This window comes from Ranitomeya variabilis, chromosome 4 (genome assembly GCF_051348905.1).
Source record: "Ranitomeya variabilis isolate aRanVar5 chromosome 4, aRanVar5.hap1, whole genome shotgun sequence".
Classification (NCBI taxonomy): Eukaryota; Metazoa; Chordata; class Amphibia; order Anura; family Dendrobatidae; genus Ranitomeya; species Ranitomeya variabilis.
In genome coordinates this window covers 629,990,424-630,010,986 of record NC_135235.1, presented here as the reverse complement: position 1 = coordinate 630,010,986, position 20,563 = coordinate 629,990,424, and the positions used below count along the sequence as shown (strand labels likewise).

Below are 20,563 nucleotides of genomic sequence, written 5' to 3'. Positions count from 1 at the left end.
CGACTTGATTCCAGGTTGTAAGTTCCCTAAGGGCCGACTGTTTAACCTGTCTGTGCCAGAACATACCGCCATGCGGAGCTATGTAAAGGAATCTTTGGAGAAGGGGCATATTCGGCCATCTTCTTCACCATTGGGAGCAGGTTTCTTTTTTGTTGCCAAGAAGGATGGCTCCTTGAGACCCTGTATTGATTATTGCCTCTTGAATAAGATCACGGTCAAATTCCAATACCCTTTGCCTTTGCTTTCTGATTTGTTTGCTAGGATTAAGGGGGCTAGTTGGTTTACTAAGATTGACCTTCGAGGGGCATATAATCTTGTTCGTATTAAGCAGGGTGACGAATGGAAAACTGCGTTTAATATGCCCGAAGGCCATTTTGAATACCTTGTGATGCCATTCGGGCTCTCTAATGCCGCATCTGTGTTTCAGACCTTTATGCATGATATATTTCGGAATTATCTTGACAAATTCATGATTGTATATTTGGATGATATTTTTGATATTTTGATTTTTTCAGATGATTGGGAGTCTCATGTGAAACAAGTCAGGATGGTATTTCAGATCCTTCGTGAGAATGCTTTGTTCGTGAAGAGGTCTAAGTGCCTTTTTGGAGTACAGAAGGTTTCTTTTTTGGGCTTCATTTTTTCTCCCTCATCTATAGAAATGGATCCGGTTAAGGTTCAGGCCATTCATGATTGGATCCAGCCCACTTCTGCGAAGAGCCTTCAGAAATTTTTGGGCTTTGCTAATTTTTATAGCCACTTTATTGCCAACTTCTCCAGTGTGGTTAAACCCCTGACAGATTTGACGAAGAAGGGCGCTGATGTGGCGAATTGGTCCTCTGCGGCTGTTTCTGCCTTTCAGGAGCTTAAACGCCGATTTACTTCTGCCCCTGTGTTGCGTCAGCCGGATGTCTCCCTTCCATTTCAGGTTGAGGTTGACGCTTCTGAGATTGGGGCAGGGGCCGTTTTGTCTCAGAGGAATTCTGATGGTTCCTTGTTGAAACCGTGTGCCTTCTTTTCTCGAAAGTTTTCGCCTGCGGAACGCAATTATGATGTCGGCAATCGTGAGTTGTTGGCTATGAAGTGGGCATTTGAGGAGTGGCGTCATTGGCTTGAGGGGGCCAAGCACCGTATTGTGGTCTTGACTGATCATAAGAATCTGATTTGCCTCGAGTCTGCCAGACGGCTGAATCCTAGACAGGCCCGATGGTCCCTGTTTTTCTAACGTTTTGATTTTGTGGTCTCGTACCTTCCGGGTTCTAAGAATGTTAAGGCGGATGCCCTCTCTAGGAGTTTTTTGCCTGATTCTCCTGGGGTCCTTGAGCCGGTCGGCATTCTGAAGGAAGGGGTGATTCTTTCTGCCATCTCCCCTGATTTACGTCGGGCTCTTCAGGAGTTTCAGGCCGATAAGCCTGATCGCTGTCCAGTGGGGAAATTGTTTGTTCCTGACAGATGGACTAGTAAAGTGATTTCTGAGATTCATTGTTCTGTGTTGGCTGGCCATCCTGGGATTTTTGGTACCAGAGATTTGGTTGGTAGGTCCTTTTGGTGGCCTTCTTTTTCACGGGATGTGCGTTCATTTGTGCAGTCCTGTGGGACTTGTGCGCGGGCCAAGCCTTGCTGTTCCCGCGCTAGTGGGTTGCTTTTGCCTTTGCCAGTCCCTGAGAGGCCTTGGACGCATATTTCTATGGATTTTATTTCAGATCTTCCAGTTTCCCAGAGGATGTCGGTTATCTGGGTGGTTTGTGACCGGTTTTCTAAGATGGTTCATTTGGTACCTTTGCCTAAATTGCCTTCCTCCTCTGATTTGGTTCCGTTGTTTTTTCAGCATATGGTTCGTTTGCATGGCATTCCGGAGAATATTGTGTCTGACAGAGGGTCTCAGTTTGTTCCTAGGTTTTGGCGAGCCTTTTGTGCTAGACTAGGCATCGATTTGTCTTTTTCTTCCGCGTTTCATCCTCAGACAAATGGCCAAACCGAGCGAACTAATCAGACCTTGGAAACTTATTTGAGATGCTTTGTGTCTGCTGATCAGGACGATTGGGTGGCCTTCTTGCCATTGGCCGAGTTTGCCCTTAATAATCGGGCTAGTTCTGCTACCTTGGTTTCACCCTTCTTTTGTAATTCTGGTTTTCATCCTCGTTTTTTTTCAGGGCAGGTAGAGCCTTCTGATTGTCCTGGGGTGGACTCTGTGGTTGACAGGTTGCAGCAGATTTGGGCTCATGTTGTGGACAATTTGGTGTTGTCTCAGGAGGAGGCTCAGCGTTTTGCTAACCGTCGTCGGTGTGTTAGTTCCCGGCTTCGGGTTGGGGATTTGGTTTGGTTGTCTTCCCGTCATGTTCCTATGAAGGTTTCTTCCCCTAAGTTTAAGCCTCGGTTTATTGGTCCTTATAGGATTTCTGAGATTGTTAATCCGGTGTCTTTTCGTTTGGCCCTTCCGGCCTCTTTTTCCATCCATAATGTTTTTCATAGATCTTTGTTGCGGAAATATGTGGTGCCTGTTGTTCCCTCTGTTGATCCTCCTGCCCCGATGTTGGTTGATGGGGAGTTGGAGTATGTGGTTGAGAAGATTTTGGATTCTCGTTTTTCGAGACGGAAACTTCAGTATCTTGTCAAATGGAAGGGTTACAGCCAGGAGGATAATTCTTGAGTTTTTGCCTCGGATGTCCATGCTACTGATTTGGTTCGGGCCTTTCATCTGGCTCGTCCTGATCGGCCTAGGGGCTCTGGTGAGGGTTCGGTGACCCCTCTTCAAGGGGGGGGTACTGTTGTGAATTCTGCTCTTGGGCTCCCTCCGGTGGTTATAAGTGGTAGTGCTGCTGTCTTTGGATCACAGCAGTCATTAGGTGTGTCCACTTATTGCAATTTTGACTGGGCTATTTAGTCTTGCTTGACCCTTTGGTTAGTGCCAGTTGTCCATTGTTTCCTGGAGGATTCACTTCCCTGCCTGGTCTCTCTTGCTTGCTGATCATTTCAACAAAGATAAGTGCTGGCTTTGTTTTCTGCAGTCCACATGCTGTGGGCCTGATCGTTCTAGTTACCTTCCATGTTTTGTCTTGTCCAGCTTGGTCTGTGTAAGGATTTGTTTAGCCAAACTGGTATCTCTGGAGATGCAGATATACCCTCCATGCCTTTAGTTAGTTGTGGAGTTTTGTATTTTCTGTGGTGGATATTTTCTAGTGTTTTAATACTGACCGCATAGTACTCTGTCCTATTCTTTCTATTTAGCTAGAATTGGCCTCCTTTGCTAAATCCTGATTTCAGTCTGCATATGTTATTCCCCTCTCTTCTCACAGTCAATATTTGTGGGGGGCTGTCTATCCTTTGTGGGGGATTTTCTCTGAGGCAAGATAGTTTTCCCCTTTCTATCTCTAGGGGTAATTAGTCCTCCGGCTGTGTCGAGATGTCTAGGGAGTGACAGGTACATTCCACGGCTACTTCTAGTTGCGGTGTTAAGTTCAGGGTCTGCGGTCAGTACAGGTACCACCTTCTCCAGAGTACGTCTCATGCTGCTCCTAGGCCACCAGTTCATAACAGGTGTGTATCCGTACGTGAGTGTCCCGCAGAATCAGTAGAAACTCACTGCTCTTAATTCCTTAAGGTTTGAGGAACCCTGTTCCTCCCTGGTCAGCAACGTTGAGCTACCAAATCCAAGAGGATGCCGAGGAACCTTTGAAGGGTCGAGGGAAGTAGTCTTGATTTTTTCAGATTGATTATCCAACCCAGACCCTGTAGGGACGATATTATATGGCTCAGCCGGGTACTGCACTGGACGGCCGACCTCCCTATTGTAAGGAAATCATCCAGGTATGGAATAACAAGGGTATCTCGTTCCGTCAAATGAGCTATCACCTTGGTGAACACACGTGGTACCATGGAAAGACCAAACGGCATACAGGCGAACTGAAAGTGTTTAACCTGGTCGCAAAGAAGTACTGCCACTCTAAAGCATTGTTAGTGGTCCTGGTATATAGGCAGGTGATAATATGCGCCCTTCAGGTCCAGGACCGTCATGAAACAAATGGGACCAGAAGTTTGGTTGCAGACTTTATGGACTCCATTTTAAAGGTATGAGACCTTAGGAATGAATTCAGCTTCTGCAAACTAATAATGGTTCAGAAGGAACCATCAGGTTTGGAGACCAAAAACAGAGGAGAATAAAACCCCCTCCCCTCTTGATCCTTAGGAACCTCAATTAGGACCTATTTATCCATTAAGTGCAGAATCTCCAATTCCAGGGACGGTTGCCAATCAGATTAGCCCCTTAAGGTTGTTAATATGAAGGAGTCCAGAGGAATACTCCAGAATTACAATTTTAGCCCGGATGACAGTATATCGAGAATCCAGGTGTTGGATGTTATACAGACCCATTGTTTAAAGAAATATTTCAATCTACTTCCCTCCGGGAGATCAGGGATAGCGATACTTGCGTCTGGTTTTGGACGATGAGGCCCCACCAATGTAGGCACCTTTCTGGTTCGGCTCTGCTGGCTCCCCGTCTTGGCTTCTATACTTCCTCTGGAACGATGACTGCTTCCTAAAGGTGTTCCTGAAAGGAGGGGTGAAGATCTGTGGAAAGGAGTCCAGTAATTTGTCCCTAGGTGCTCCAGATCGTATCTGGATCTCCAGTTGGTCCAGCCAAACCATCATCGATCTGGCGGTACAGGTGCTCGCAATAGCTGTTTGAATGCCCCAGCCGACGACTGCCAGGCCTGCTGCAGAAACATTTCTACCTTCCTATTAGACAGATCCTTTAGAAGACCTCCGTCTTCTAGGGGCAATACTGATCCTTTTGATGAAGCTGCTACGTTGGTAACTTTAACTCATTCTGCTAACAAGTCATCATCAAAGGGGTATTTATGTTTTGAGGAGGATGGTAAGAACCCCTGGCTGTCCTGTTCTCCCACTCCATTCTCACGAGGCTTTTCACCATGTAATTCTCCCTAATCTCCTCTCTGATAAATGTTCTATGATCAGACGTACGTACAGGAGCTTCCTCCTCCAGGGCTTGACATATATATGACTGACATAGACTTTTGAGATAAGCGTCAGGTGGGGCTCTGTGCATAATGCACACTATTTGTGCTTGGTTTTAATAGATTTCCTTACCTGGGAATAAATAGAAACAGAAGGGGGATTCAGCTTACCAGGTGACCATTGTACGCACTCACTATCTGAAGCTTGTTAGTAGGGTACCGATTCAGGAGGTGGAGGCACAGCGCATGATTTGGAGGCTATAGAAATTTGTCGACTCCGTTCACTTCTGGCATCCGTGGAGTCACTCCCTCTAGAGCGACCACTGATGCTGCCTTTGCCACTTCTGTGCTGCTCGGTGACCACCTCTTTAGATGGTGTGTGCTCCTCAACGTCTCTTGGGGAAGACATCTTCAGCACTGTCCTGCTGTATGCTGCCGGACTAAGAAGGCCTGACGACGCCCCCTCACTTCCCCATCCATGATGCACCTCTCCGGTCCCACCCGGAGGTTAAGTAGCAGTACTTCTGGGTCACGGGCGCGTTACTGACCAGCCGTTCCCACAGAGGCTGACTGGACCCAGGTAAGATTCTTCTCCGCAGGTTCCCATCAGGACAGAAAACCAACTGAGGAGACGAGGGGGACTGCCCCCTTTTAACCTGTAGGTTTCCTGTCCTGGTGGGCGGATCCCCTCTCTCAGTAGGGTGCTGTCATTGCGAAAGGAAAATAGTCAATACATAATAGTACTACACAGGCAAGTAAACACAGCCCATGGTTTGATAGTCATATTACATTGTCCACACTATCATATTTATAATGAGTGATTCAGACATAAAGATAGGAAGTCCTCAATACAATATGTCCTCAGTACATTCAAAAACAGGGAAGGAATAAACCTAGAATGCTACCATATTGCATACCATGATATAGTCAAGCAACTGGTTAAATTACACTGCACAATATAAAATATATATACCAGAAGTATCCAGTGATCTTAAAGTAGAACTGAGATTTATTAATGGCAGCATATGGTATGTACACAATGCCAATGTAATACCACAATGAGGAACACCCGCATGATAAACATAGCAAGGTATAGTTACCTGGAACACCCGGGGACCCACCACACCCGAAGCGAGTTTTGCTTGGAAAATGCTTCGGCCAGGGGGCGTGTAATGTTTTACATTATGTTATAATGGTTGATTCACTTCTAAAACTCAAGAGAGTTGTGGATTCCTTTCTTGAAAAATATAATAACGCAGATTATGGGCACTGGATTCTGTGATCCAGAGATCTAGTCTGATAGCCATATGTGGACTCGGGAAGGAATTTTCCTCCTAATATAGAGCTAATAAGTGTCTGCCCCTTTGGATTTTTGCTTTCCTCTGGATCAACATGTTAGGCTATAGGCTGAACTTGATTGACTTGAAGGGGTATTTCCATCTCCAAGATCCTATCCCAATATGATTCGCTATGTCTCTTTCCTCATGTGCAGGCATTAGGTATCCATGGTTACGACCACTAGCAACTAGCTGTGACCTCATCATTGGACCTCATCATTGGACGTAACCGTGGATACCTAAGGTCCTGCAATGCCTGCACATGATGAAAGAGACATAAATTTGTAATTGGAGGTATTTGCTAATATTATTATTATTACACTCACTACATATTGGGATTGGATCTTGGAGATGGGAATACCCTTTCTCTACCTTCAAAGTTAAAAATGAGGCTGGAGTGGAGGGAATTTTTTTTTCTACCTGGACAGTCTAATCACATAGTGTAAGGGTACTGTCACACATTGGCACTTTGATCGCTACGACGGTACGATCCGTGACGTTCCAGCGATATCCATACGATATCGCTGTGTCTGACACGCAGCAGCGATCAGGGACCCTGCTGAGAATCGTACGTCGTAGCAGATCGTTTGGAACTTTCTTTCGTCGCTGGATCTCCCGCTGTCATCGCTGGATCGTTGTGTGTGACAGCGATCCAGCGATGCGTTCGCTTGTAACCAGGGTAAACATCGGGTTACTAAGCGCAGGGCCGCGCTTAGTAACCCGATGTTTACCGTGGTTACCAGCGTAAAAGTAAAAAAAAACCAAACACTACATACTTACATTCCGGTGTCTGTCCCCCGGCGTTCTGCTTCTCTGCACTGTGAGCGCCGGCCGGCCGGAAAGCGAGCACAGCGGTGACGTCACCGCTGTGCTTTCCGGCTGGCGCAGACACAGTGCAGAGAAGCAGAACGCCGGGGGACAGACACCGGAATGTAAGTATGTAGTGTTTTTTTTATTTTTTTACGTTTACGCTGGTAACCACGGTAAACATCGGGTTACTAAGCGCGGCCCTGCGCTTAGTAACCCGATGTTTACCCTGGTTACCCGGGGACTTCGGCATCGTTGGTCGCTGGAGAGCTGACTGTGTGACAGCTCCCCAGCGACCACACAACGACTTACCAAAGATCACGGCCAGGTCGTATCGCTGGTCGTGATCGTTGGTAAATCGTTTAGTGTGACAGTACCCTAAGACTTTATTGTTTTTCTAACAGCTATCTGAATTATCTAAGAGTCTGTAACACGTGGTGCTTTGTCATTGTGAATGGATCAGATTTGGGGACAGGAATCCACCATATATGTCACCAATATCAAAAGCCGAGGATGATGAAGATGCTAAGAGTGGGATACATGTGATAAATATGGAGCGCAGTCTGAATGCCATGTGCTTTATGTCCGTCCCCCAGAATCTGCCGTCTACACGGGGAGTGATGGAGATTATCACTACAGGAGGCGCTCAGGTCACAGGGACCCCAGAAATATGGAGGAGACCGGCAGAAACACAAAGAGTGATGACACTGGGGGGTCCCAGGGAGCGGCCATGAGGGGGATTACAGGAGTCATTAATTATAACAGCCGCCATTATAAATGTCACCTGAAGAAACCGCGACAGACACAAGACATATAGGGTATGTGCACACGTTGCGGATTTGCCTGTGGAATTTTCTGTGCGGATTCTGCATCTCTGCAGGTCAAAATTTGCGCTTTTTTTTTGCGGATTTTGTGCGTTTTTGTTGCGGGTTTACTGCGTTTTTACCTCTGCAGATTTCTATTATGGAATGGGTGCAGAAATCCGCTGCGTTTTCCGTGCAGAATTTTCCGCTCCATTAGCACAGCATTTTTTTTCCATTGATTTACATTGTACTGTAAATCAAAGCAGATCTGCAGCGTTTCTGCGCAGAAAAAAACGCTGCGGATCCGCAGGAAATCTGCAACGTGTGCACATAGCCATATATATAGGACCACAGAGAGGTTTCCCCAGGAGATGTGTGCGCTTCTCTCTATTCATCGTCTATAGAGAGAACAGAAGCTCTGGCTCCAGAGAAAAATAATCTCCATCAGTAAGTTATATGGGAGGGAGGAGCGAAATGTCACCAGCACTGAGGGGGTTACTGCCCCCTGCCCCCGCCCAGTAATGGGGAATCTCCAGCACCTACCTCCACCTGCAGAGCCGCACACCACATATATGGCTGCTCTGTGGGCACAGGACCTGTGATGAGGTCAGAGGAGGGGAGGAGTCAGGGGTCACATGATCAGGGGCCTCAGTGTATGCAGGACTCTGCTGTGCTGGTTGTCATGGTGCTGGATGAGGGGAAGTTACTGTGTGGGGTCAGGAGGGGTTTACAGGGTGGATGTAGCAGAGCCGTGTGTGTACAAGGTGTACGGAGCGGAGCCGCATGTGTACGAGGTGTACGGAGCGGAGCCGTGAGAACGAGGTATACGGAGTGGAGCTGTGTGTGTACGGAGCGGATGTGCTCTGTACATCGCATACACACGCGGATATGCTCCGTACACCTCGTACACACGCAGCTCCATGTCTTTGCCAGTAGCTTCAGCTCCATAGTCTTCATATTCTACTTAATTTTCATCCAATCCAGACAACGGTGGTACAGGAACTGACAAGGTACCATCATGTGGAACTGGCCTAATCGCAGATTCAAGTTCAGCGTAATTAATCTTATGTTTATTCTTTGTAGAAAAACCCTTCAGCTTGACAAAACATAAGTAGCAGTCATCACTATGATTTTTGGGTTCTCTTCAAATCATGGGGACAGCAAATGACATAGCCACATTCCTCATATTCAACCAGTCACAAAGACCATTTGAACAACTTGAGCATATCACACGAGGGGCCCAGCTTTTGTCTTAATCACCAAGTGGACGAAAAGAAACCACACACAAAGAAGTGTAAAAGAACCACACACATAGCAGAATCTGTTTGGATGATTGTTACACTGTCGGGCATTTTTCTCCTTTAAATCAGATCAAACAGTAGCGTAAGTGCAGTTCAATAGTGGTGACAAACTAAAAAAAATGCGAAGAGACGACCGACTATAGGTGGATATTTCCTCAGAGATGACAGAGGCAGTTTGTATTTGGAACTGATTTTACTGGAGGTAATCGGGTAGATAACTATATACAGTTGTGAGGTAAGCGGGTCAGCCTATTCCTTACAGATGAACATTTGCAGACAGGCAGTTTGTCAGTGGGATATTGGCTGCTTTCAGGCTCTCTCTCTCTGTGGAGACCCTCACTCAGTTACACCTCAGTGGCTGTGCTGTTTTATTCCCTCTGAGGCGACTTGCCCTCCCAGAAATGCTGTGAAAGTCCTCTCACAATTGCGGCTGTCTGGTGCCTTCCCTTCTATCTCCCAGTGGCAGGGCTCGGATCCCTGTAGAGGCCTGTCTCCTGTCAGTCTCACATACCAGTCTTTGCTGCCATCACCATCCTTTTCTGACTGACTCAAATCTTACTGCCTCATAAGTTAGCTCCTCCCCATAACGTGACTTTGACGACAAGCAGTCATTGGTTCACTGCACTGTCAATACTCCTTCCCATAAAACTCACTAAAACCTTTACTGATGTTGTCCCTGTAAGAAAATTCACAATTAAGTAAGACAAGCAAAGAAATGGGAATAACTTACATTGAAAATGCAGAAATAACGTAATAACAAATACTTGTCTCAGAAACTTTATGTGATTGAAAAACAGACATATTACCTTCGCTGATGATTTTTTTTGTGTTGACCAGTGTAATGGTAAAAGCAAAGTCTTGTAATGCACATGGCCCAGCTTCACTTCCTGCATAATCGTGTTACTTGGTCTTTGCATTCACACAGCCCTTAGATCGGATAGCCTGTCACTCTAAAGCCGCAGGGTATATTCACTCTGTTAGGTTAGGTAAGAGCTATTTTTTGCCGAGGAGTTAGAACTGGTGGAACAAACATTGGTTGTTATACATCCATCATATGGATATTAATCTTGTTCTTCCCTCTCCTGCTATTACTTACTGGTAGGAATATAGGGCATAGTGGTTCCTACGTACCTGCCAATGATATTGGTATATATGGTTATTGGATATGTACCTATTGGTTATTGACTGGCATATATGATCTATTTATGTTAACTTGTACTGTATTATAATATGGCTGTTTTGTGATATACACTTTTTTGCTGGTATTTACCTGTTATTGATGTGGACCCAGTACCCTAATCTATGTTATGGGTTTTTAAATGTTTTTAGATTTTTTTGTGTGTACTGTTCCTAAATAAAGATTGTTTACATATTCTTAGAATTGTTGTGGTGATCCCAATTTTTGTGCATACACCTTTCTTGCTCGGTATACTATATTGGGTATGCAAACGGTGATCCCCTTACTCTACTATAAGTTGGATGGTGCCCGCTCAATCAAATGTTGTTGTCATAATCCTGTTACTGTTACACTGCCCTACTCACCATGTGTTTCGCACTGTACGACCCAGTATCTGACCATCACTCAGTTGTGAGTCTTAGGGGGGCGCAGCCGAATTCAATTCTGCAACAATTTGTATTTACCTTAGCTTTTTCAGCCTATCACTTGCTAGCAGGTGATATATCAGGTGACTTTACCCTTCATTCCTTGTCTAAACTTTGGTTACTAGCTCACTAGCCTAGCACTTTGTTTAAGCATATCTCAATATTTCATCTCCCGTTCGAACTGACCTGTTTCTCTGCTGTTTGAATTCTCCATCCCAGACTCCGGTTTTGTTCTATGAATCCGTGCTGCCTGCCCTGACCTCGGACCGTCTGTCTACTCTTTTGTCTCACCCTCACGTAACTAGTATCCATGCCTCTATCCCTCCAGTAAACTGCTGCAGTCCTGGGGACTGCCCTGGAGTGGTGCCTAGTGTCTACTGGCAACCCAGCCTACACACTCCATCGGAGGCCCTAGTGAAGACCCGGTAGACACTTAGTCACACCCCTCAAGGTAAGTCCAGCCCATAGGGCAAGGTACAATACTGACCCACGGGATAACCCAGGAAAGCAGAGAGAAGCACACCTGAGCAGATCTGTGCTTCAACTGCTCAGACTCGAGGTTTCCAGCGTGGGTCAATGACATATGAGACATCATCCTCTTCCATCAAGACATGATGCAAGTGATTGCTGGGAGAGGAGGTGCCAAACAAGCTGTAACACCCATCAAACTGGACCACTACGATTAGCATAAAGAGAGGGAGAAGGATTAAAAGTAATTTTCTTGGGATATGTGTAGGGCTTATAAACAGATTGGTGGGGTGGTGTATAAGGGCTTAAAGGTGGCGCTTTTAGTTTCTATGTGGAAAATCTAGTGACAGGTTCCCTTTAAGATGGTCACTATGAGGAAGGCATGAAAGCTTTACAATGGTTATGTGATGTGGTTACACCGTTGTCCTACAAACCTACTTTCCTAACCTCTTTTGGAAAAGAACTGAAATTAAATGTTATAAAGAGGCTAAATGTCTACTCTCTTACATGAGGTTTTACCATGTCCTACCCTCTGAGGACAGCATTAAAAAACGCTCACAAGGAGGAACAAAATTCAAGAATGGCTCTATGCATCTAACCTGTCAAACTGGAATCTCAGCTGTAGTTGCGATAACTAAGTGAGCTAGCTCTCCCACATCTGGTGGTGCTGCCCCTACATCTCCTCTTTTGAGGAGCAAATAGAAGATATTGCTAAAACATCCTGTGCCTCAACATATAACTCACAGCAGAATTAGTAATCCTCGCTAAACACGATCATTATACCACTAGGGCAAAATCCACATGACTGCTTTACGTAATCACAGCTGCTAAAGCCCTAATACTTCTGAATGGGCTTCAGAATCAACCTACTACATACAGAGAATGGGTAGAGAAAGTGAATCAAAATACCACACCTTATGTCATTACAGTTTTCTGCAGATATGGTTACCCTGGCTGAAAAATAAAAAAAATCTGACCCAGACCCAAATGGGATATTCCTTAATAAATTAAGACCCCTAATTGGATAATTGATATGTACCAAATGTTCAAGATCAGCTGCTGAAATGTAAAATGTCAGAATATCTTCTATGTCCCCACTACTCCCTTCTCTCTTCATTCTAGGTATAGAGAGAGGAACTAACAACTTTGTAATTGCCTACTTTTTCTCGTTAAAAATATTTAACAAGAAATTTTTCTCATATTGTACTTTTTTTCCCTGAATATCTAACTTACAGCATATTGCTTTCACAGCTTAAAATAATTGTTGCATATTTTGAAAAAAATTCTAATAAAAACAGAACTGAGAAAAAATATGGTCCTCAATTTAAGCACTTGAAGGAAATCTCTTTAACTTTCTGCCATTTTTGTCAAATTTGATCGCCATTCTTGTTCTCCGGCTAGACGAAGCTTCTGTGGATAACTAAGTAGATTTCTCATGATCTGTAGCAATATCTTTACATTTACCTGTCTAGAGCCACTGGATTGGAAGAAAATAAAATAATAAATGGAAAAAAAACTTTCTAAAAAAGTTCTCAAATATATTAAAGAACATAAGGTACCGTAAGTGATCATTTTATTTCCATATTCATTTCATCAGCAGGGACCTGTTGGGAGATATTGTATGAGCTCGGAACCGGTTAATCCAGTGGCTTACTGCCTATGGCGACCAATTGTATGGATGCTATGGAGACTATGAACTAGGGTAACTACCAAACAGCCTGCCCCGTTCCCAGCATTCCAATTCCAATTATATTGGACTCTTCAGAACAATTCAGCCAATGAATCCGAAGCCAAACATTCAGCCGATGAATCCAAGTTCTGGTGCAGCAGGATCGTGTCTGTTGCGTAAAACCTCAGTCCACCCACAGTTCAGACCGAAAGCAACGTATCGTGGGAATGAAAATAAACATTTTTTTTATCGTGTATTTTTCTAGTAGGGAATGGAGTTAATTGCAGCCTCAGTTTAGTGGGGGGTGCTGAAGCCTAATACTGTATTGGGGCAATGTGGAGGCATTATACTGTATTATGTGTTTTATGTCGGCTTCATACTGTATTAGGGGTACTGTGGTGCCTAAAACGTTATTTGGGGTGCTGTGTAATTATCATAGTGTATTACAAGGCATTGTGGGGAATCATACTGTCTGTGAGGGACACTGTAGGAGCATCATACTGTGTGTAAAAGGAACTGTGGGGGCATCTTACAATGTGGAGTGAATCTTAAGAGCATTGGGAGTGACAATTTGTGGGCACCATGAAAAAGGTACTGGTACTGTAATAGGAGGGACATTTAATGGACATCACTAGGAGCACTACTCCTGTTTGCCTAAGGCTGGAGTCACACATAGCATAAGACAATACGCCACGTATTATACGTCCGTACTACGGCCGTAATACGGAGAAATGTTCCCAAAATAGTGATCCGTAGTCAGGGTGTGTCAGCATATTTTGCGCATGGCATCCTCCGTATGTAATCCGTATGGCATCCGTACTGCGAGATTTTCGCGCAGGCTTGCAAAACCGACATCTAATGGATTTATGTGCTCAAATGTTAGGGAAAACATATATACAGTATATATATATATATATATATATATATATATATATATATATATATATATGTCATTGAGACACATATATATATATTCTGTATTTAGATTTCATTCAGCGCGATATCTGTGAACAGCCGGTAATTCAATTGCCGGCTTTTCATTTCTCCTTCACAAACCCGACAGGATATGAGACATGGTTACATACAGTAAACCATCTCATATCCCCTTTTTTTTTGCATATTCCACACTACTAATGTTAGTAGTGTGTATGTGCAAAATTTCAGCGCTGTAGCTGCTGAAATAAAGGGTTAAATGGCGGAAAAAATTGGCGTGGGCTCCCGCGCAATTTTCTCCGCCAGAGCAGTAAAGCCAGTGACTGACGGCAGATATTAATAGCCAGGAGAGGGTCCATGGTTATTGGCCCCCCCGTGGCTAAAAACATCTGCCCCCAGCCACCCCAGAAAAGGCACATCTGGAAGATGTGCCTATTCTGGCACTTGGCCACTTTCTTCCCACTCCCTGTAGCGGTGGGATATGGGGTAATGAAGGGTTAATGCCACCTTGCTATTGTAAGGTGACATTAAGCCAGATTAATAATGGAGAGGCGTCAATTATGACACCTATCCATTATTAATCCAATTGTTGGAAAGTGTTAAAAAACACACACACACACATGATTAAAAAGGATTTTAATGAAATAAACACAGCGGTTGTTGTAATAATTTATTGTTCTCGCAATCCATTTCCAGGCCCTCGCTTGGCAAAATAATAAACGCACAAGATACATACCTTCTGATGTCAGATCACGTCCCACGAAGTAATCCATCTGAAGGGGTTAACTAATATTACAGGCAGAGCTGCGATAAACCACTCGCTCGTGCCTGTAATCCCCGGGTGCTGAAAGGAAAGCAGTGATCTGTACTTACATTGAGTCGCGGTGAGGCGCCCTCTGGTGGATGTTCTCATGAACTGCAGCCTGGGAACTTTTTCCCACGCTCCAGGTCATATGAGGACATCCACCAGGGGGCGCATCACCGCGACTGAAGGAAATGTAGGTCAATGACCTACATTTCATTCATTCGCCGGGGATTACAGGCACGGAGCACAGCTGCATTTAGCAGGGCTCCTGCCTGTAATATTAGTTAACCCCTTCAGATGGATTACTTCGTGGGACGAGACGGTTCACCAGAAGGTATGTATCTTGTGCGTTTATTATTTTTCCAAGCGAGGGTGTTCCTGATGGATTGCGAGAACAATAAATTATTACAACAACCGCTGTGTTTATTTCATTAAACTACTTTTAAATCATGTGTGTGTGTGTTTTTTAACCCTTTCATACAATTGGATTAATAATGGATAGGTGTCATAATTGACGCCTCTCCATTATTAATCTGGCTTAATGTCACCTTCCAATAGCAAGGTGGCATTAACCCTTCATTACCCCATATCCCACCGCTACAGGGAGTGGGAAGAGAGTGGCCAAGTGCCAGAATAGGCGCATCTTCCAGATGTGCCTTTTCTGGGGTGGCTGGGGGCAGATGTTTTTAGCCACGGGGGGGGCCAATAACCATGGACCCTCTCCTGGCTATTAATATCTGCCCTCAGTCACTGGCTTTACCATTCTGGCGGAGAAAATTGCGCGGGAGCCCACGCCAATTTTTTCCGCCATTTAACCCTTTATTTCAGCAGCTACAGCGCTGAAATTTTGCATATACACACTACTAACATTAGTAGTGTGGAATATGCAAAAAAAAGGGGATATGAGATGGTTTACTGTATGTAAACCATGTCTCATATCCTGTCGGGTTTGTGCAGGAGAAATGAAAAGCCGGCAATTGAATTACCGACTTTTCACTAACAGCGCTGCGTATTTCTCGCAAGTCACACTGCTGGTCCGTGTGGAATCCGTATTTTTCTCGCCCCCATAGACTTTCATTGGCGTATTATTTGCGCAATACGCTGACAAACGCAGCATGCTGCGATTTTGTACGGCCGTAGAACGCCGTATAATACTGAACCGTAATATACGGCTAATAGGAGCAGCCCCATTGAGAATAATTGTGCCGTATGTAATGCGAGTTTTACGTACGTAGTTTTTGCGCTCTTACGTACGTAAAACACGCATGTGTGACCCCAGCCTTACTGTTAAAGTAGGGAGGTATGCTGTTCAGCGATGGCATCTACACGCAATACCCAGCTCAGTATTTGTTTTTTGTTGGAGTAAGAGGGACAATTTTCACTTTGCTATAGGGTCCCATGATTTCTATCCAGGCCACTGGTTTCATCAAATTAACAGATCACTGTACTAAATGGATAACATAAGCCGGGCATTGAATGGTTGCCTCAGCAACTATCCTGATCATGTGAAGCATGTCTCCATTGCCAATGTCAAATAGCAGGGAAGACAAAGACATCAGACAACCATAAAGATACAAAAATAGTATACATAAATGTGAAATATTTTGTAGAAATGGTTCACTTAAAGATTGTATCATTTTTTATACAATTTTTAATAATCATTTAGTGCTCTGGATTGTTTTCCCTTACTTTTGTGAGTGTGTGATTTTACTTGAGTATAACTTGTTTTTTTTTTCTTGTAGATATTCTCAATAAAATGATTAAAAAGAAAGAAAATGACAATTGCCCTCTATGTGACATAATGTCTATCAATGTGTGAGTTTTCTGTAAAACATTTTCCACATTTTAAACACGTGTGACTTCGCTGAGCAATATTTGTTTTCCTATATCAACAACATGACAGTGTGAATTCTCTGATGTTTAACAAGGTATGATTTCTCTACAAAACGTTTTCCACATTCTGAACATTAAAATGCATTATCTTCTGTGTGAATTCTCTTATGTCGAACAAGATTTGCTTTGCGATTAAAACATTTCCCACATTCTGAACATAAAAATGTCCTTTCCCCTGTGTGAATGTTCTGATGAATATCAAGATTTGTTTTCAGATTAAAGCATTTCCCACATTTTGAACATGAAAATGGCTTCTTCCCTGTGTGAATTCTTTGATGTCTAACAAGATGTGATTTTTGGGTAAAACATTTCCCACATTCTGAACATAAAAATGGCTTCTCCCCTTTGTGAATTCTCTCATGTCTAGCAAGTTTGGATTTCTCGTTATAACATTTCCCACATTCTGAACATGAAAATGGCATCTCCCCTGTGTGACTTCTCTGATGTGTAACAAGGTTTTTTTTCTGATTAAAACCTTTCCCACAATGTGAACATGAAAATGGCTTCTCTCCTGTGTGAACTCTCTGATGTGTAACAAGTGTGGATTTCTCACTATAACATTTCCCACATTCTGAACAAAAAAATGGCTTCTCCCCTGTGTGAATTCTATGATGTGCAATAAGGTTTCTTTTCCAATTAAAACATTTCCCACACTCTGAACATGAAAATGGCTTCTCCTTTGTGTGACTCCTCTGATGTGTAACGAGATATGAATTCTCTGTAAAACTCTTCCCACATTCTGAACATGAAAATGGCTTTTCTCCTGTGTGAATTCTCTGATGTACAATTAAAACTGACTTCCGTTTAAAACATTTCCCACATTCGGAACATGAAAATGGTCTCTCTCCTCTGTGAACCATTTGATGCCCAACAATCCTTCTGTGGCTTTTGTTTTGTATATTGGTCTTTGATGAAGCTGAAGAAAGGGAATATTGAAAAGGATTTGAAGACAGATTTTTTCTGACAAGGGCTTGCGGTGTATCCTGTATAATGGCATGCTCTTCACATTTTTCACCATGATCATCTGCTGTAAAATCTGAAAATATATGTCCCATTGAGATCCAGGTGCAGTCATCTGCAGAAAATAAGAGATTTTATTATTAATCAATAACACTACACTGATATATTTATATTACAGTATTGTAGAACATTTCCATACAAATTGTAATACAATTCAACTGACTAGGACAGGTGACCACAAATCAGCGGCTAATAGATTACAGTGGCATGTAAAAGTTTGGGCAGCCCTGGTAAAAATTACTTTTATTGTGAACAGTTAAGCAAGTTGAGGATGGAAAGATCTCTAAAAGGGCTAATGTTAACCCCTTTTTGACATCAGATGTACTATCCCGTCGAGGTGACCTGCGCCTGTATGACCATCGACGGGACAGTACATCATATGCGATCAGCCGCGCTCACGGGGGGAGCGCGGTCGGGTGTCAGCTGATTATCACAGCTGAGATCCAGCACTATGTGCCAGGAGCGGGCACGGACCGCTCCCGGCACTTTAACCCCGGAACACTGCGATGAAACAAGATTGCAGCGTTCCAGCGGCATAGGGAAGCATCGCGCAGGGAGGGGGCTCCCTCCGTGCTTCCCCGAGACCCTCAGAACAACGCGATGTGATTGCGTTGTTCTGAGGGTCTCCTTTGGTCTCCTCCCTGCAGGCCCCCAGATCCAAGATTGCCACTGGGTCCTTCTGGGTCCTGCAGGAAGGTGGCTTGTCAGCGCCTGCTAAGGCGCCGGCAAGCCTCCTGCACAGCCAGTGCTCTGCAAAGTGTCAGATCAGCGATCTGACAATATATAGTGATGTACCACACTGGGACAATGTAAAAAAGTAAAAAAAAAAAATTACACTGTGTAAAAATATTTTTTTTGAAAATCCTAAATAAAGAAAGAAAAAAATATTGTTCCAATAAATATATTTATTTATGTAAATAAAAAAAAAAAACAATAAAAGTACACATATTTAGTATCGCCACGTCCGTAACGACCCAACCTATAAAACTGTCCCACTAGTTAACCCCTTCAGTGAACACCGTAAAAAAAAAAAAAAAAAAGAGAGGCAAAAAACAATGCTTTATCATCATACCGCCGAACAAAAAGTGGAATAACACGCGATCAAAATGACGGATTTAAATAAAAATGGTACCACTGAAAACGTCATCTTGTCCCACAAAAAACGAGCCGCCATACAGCATCATCAACTAAAAATAAAAAAAGTTATAGCCCTCAGAATAAAGCAATGCAAAAATAATTATTTTTTATATAAAATAGTTTTTATTGTATAAAAGCGTCAAAATATTTTAAAAAATGATATAACTGAGGTATCGCTGTAATCGTACTGACCCGAAGAATAAAACTGCTTCATCAATTTCACCAAACGCAGAACGGTATAAACGCCCCCCAAAAGAAATTCATGAATATCTGGTTTTTGTTCATTCTGCCTAACAAAAATCGGAATAAAAAGTGATCAAAAACTGTCATGTGCCTGAAAATAGTACAAATAAAAACGACAATTCGTCCTGCAAAAAACAAGACCTCACATGACTCTCTGGACCAAAATATGTGGTGACGCATGGAAAACTATTTTTTTGCACTAAAAAGGGTCTTTTAGTGTGTGAGAGCTGCCAAACAAAAATCCGTTATAAAAATACGCTATAAATAGTAAATCAAACCCCCCTTTATCACCCCCTTAGTTAGGGAAAAATAATAAAATAAAAAAAAAGTGTTTATTTCCATTTTCCCATTAGGGTTAGGGTTGGGGCTAAAGGTAAGGTTAGGGTTGGGGCTAAAGTTAGGGTTAGAGTTGGGGTTAGGGTTTGGATTACATTTACGGTTGGATTAGGGGTGTGTCAGGGTTAGGGGTGTGGTTATGGTTATAGTTAGGGTTGGGATTATGGGTGTGTTCGGGTTAGGGGTGTGTTCGGGTTAGGGGTGTGGTTAGGGTTAGGGGTGTGTTGGGGTTAGGGGTGTGGTTAGGGTTGTGTTGGAATTGGGGGTTTTCCACCATTTAGGCACATCAGGGGCTCTGCAAACACAACATGACGTCCGATCTCAATTCCATCCAATTCTGCGTTGAAAAAGTAAAACGGTGTTCCTTCCCTTCTGAGCTCTGCCGTGCGCCCAAACAGTGGTTTACCCCTACATATGGGGTATTAGCGTACTCAGGACAAATTGAACAACAACTTTTTCGGTCCAACTTCTCCTGTTACCCTTGGTAAAATAAAACAAATTGGATCGGAAGTAATTTTTGGTGAAAAAAAGTTAAATGTTCATTTTTTTTTAAACATTCCAAAAATTCCTGTGAAGCACCTGAAGGGTTAATAAACTTCTTAAATGTGGTTTTGAGCACCTTAAGGGGTGCAGTTTTTAGAATGAAAAAAATGGTGTTGTAAAAATGAGAAATCGCTGGTCAACATTTAACCCTTGTAACTCCCTAACAAAAAAAAATTTGCTTCCAAAATTGTGCTGATATAAAGTAGACTTGTGGAAAATGTTACTTATTAAGTATTTTGTGTTACATATCTCTGTAATTTAAAGGCATGAAAATTAAAAGCTGGAAAAATGTGAAATGTTCAAAATTTTTGGCAAATTTTCATTATTTTCACAAATAAACGCAAGTAAGGCTAGTTTCACATTGGCGTCTAAATAAACAGCGTTTAAAACGCATCCGCAAGTGGTGGAAAAAGCGCATGTAAACGCGTACAAACGCGGCGTTTTTTGACGCATGCGGTTAAAAAAATGCCGCGTTTGTACACGTTTTTTCCTGCGTTTGCCTTTTTGGTGCGCATGATGAGAAATTTCACAAGAGAAAAATCTAGATAACCAGACAACGCCAATGGGACTACAGAGGGCATGTATTATGGAATCTCTATATATAGACCCTAGGGCTACTGAAATTTTAACAGTTTGCTACTGTATCCTGTGTCATGATGGATCTTCGCATGGAGAGCTTTAATTTCAACC

General features: G+C 43.3%; 1 protein-coding gene across 1 annotated transcript in view; it reads right to left on the bottom strand.

Annotated features, from left to right (window-relative positions):
- LOC143768142 (uncharacterized) overlaps nt 1–20,563 on the bottom strand; it is a 127,105-nt gene that overhangs the window by 56,162 nt on the left and 50,380 nt on the right. Inside the window, 2 exon segments of the mRNA XM_077256830.1 lie at nt 8,467–8,499; nt 16,603–17,669. Of these exon segments, the coding sequence (XP_077112945.1) occupies nt 8,467–8,499; nt 16,603–17,669 (1,100 nt within the window).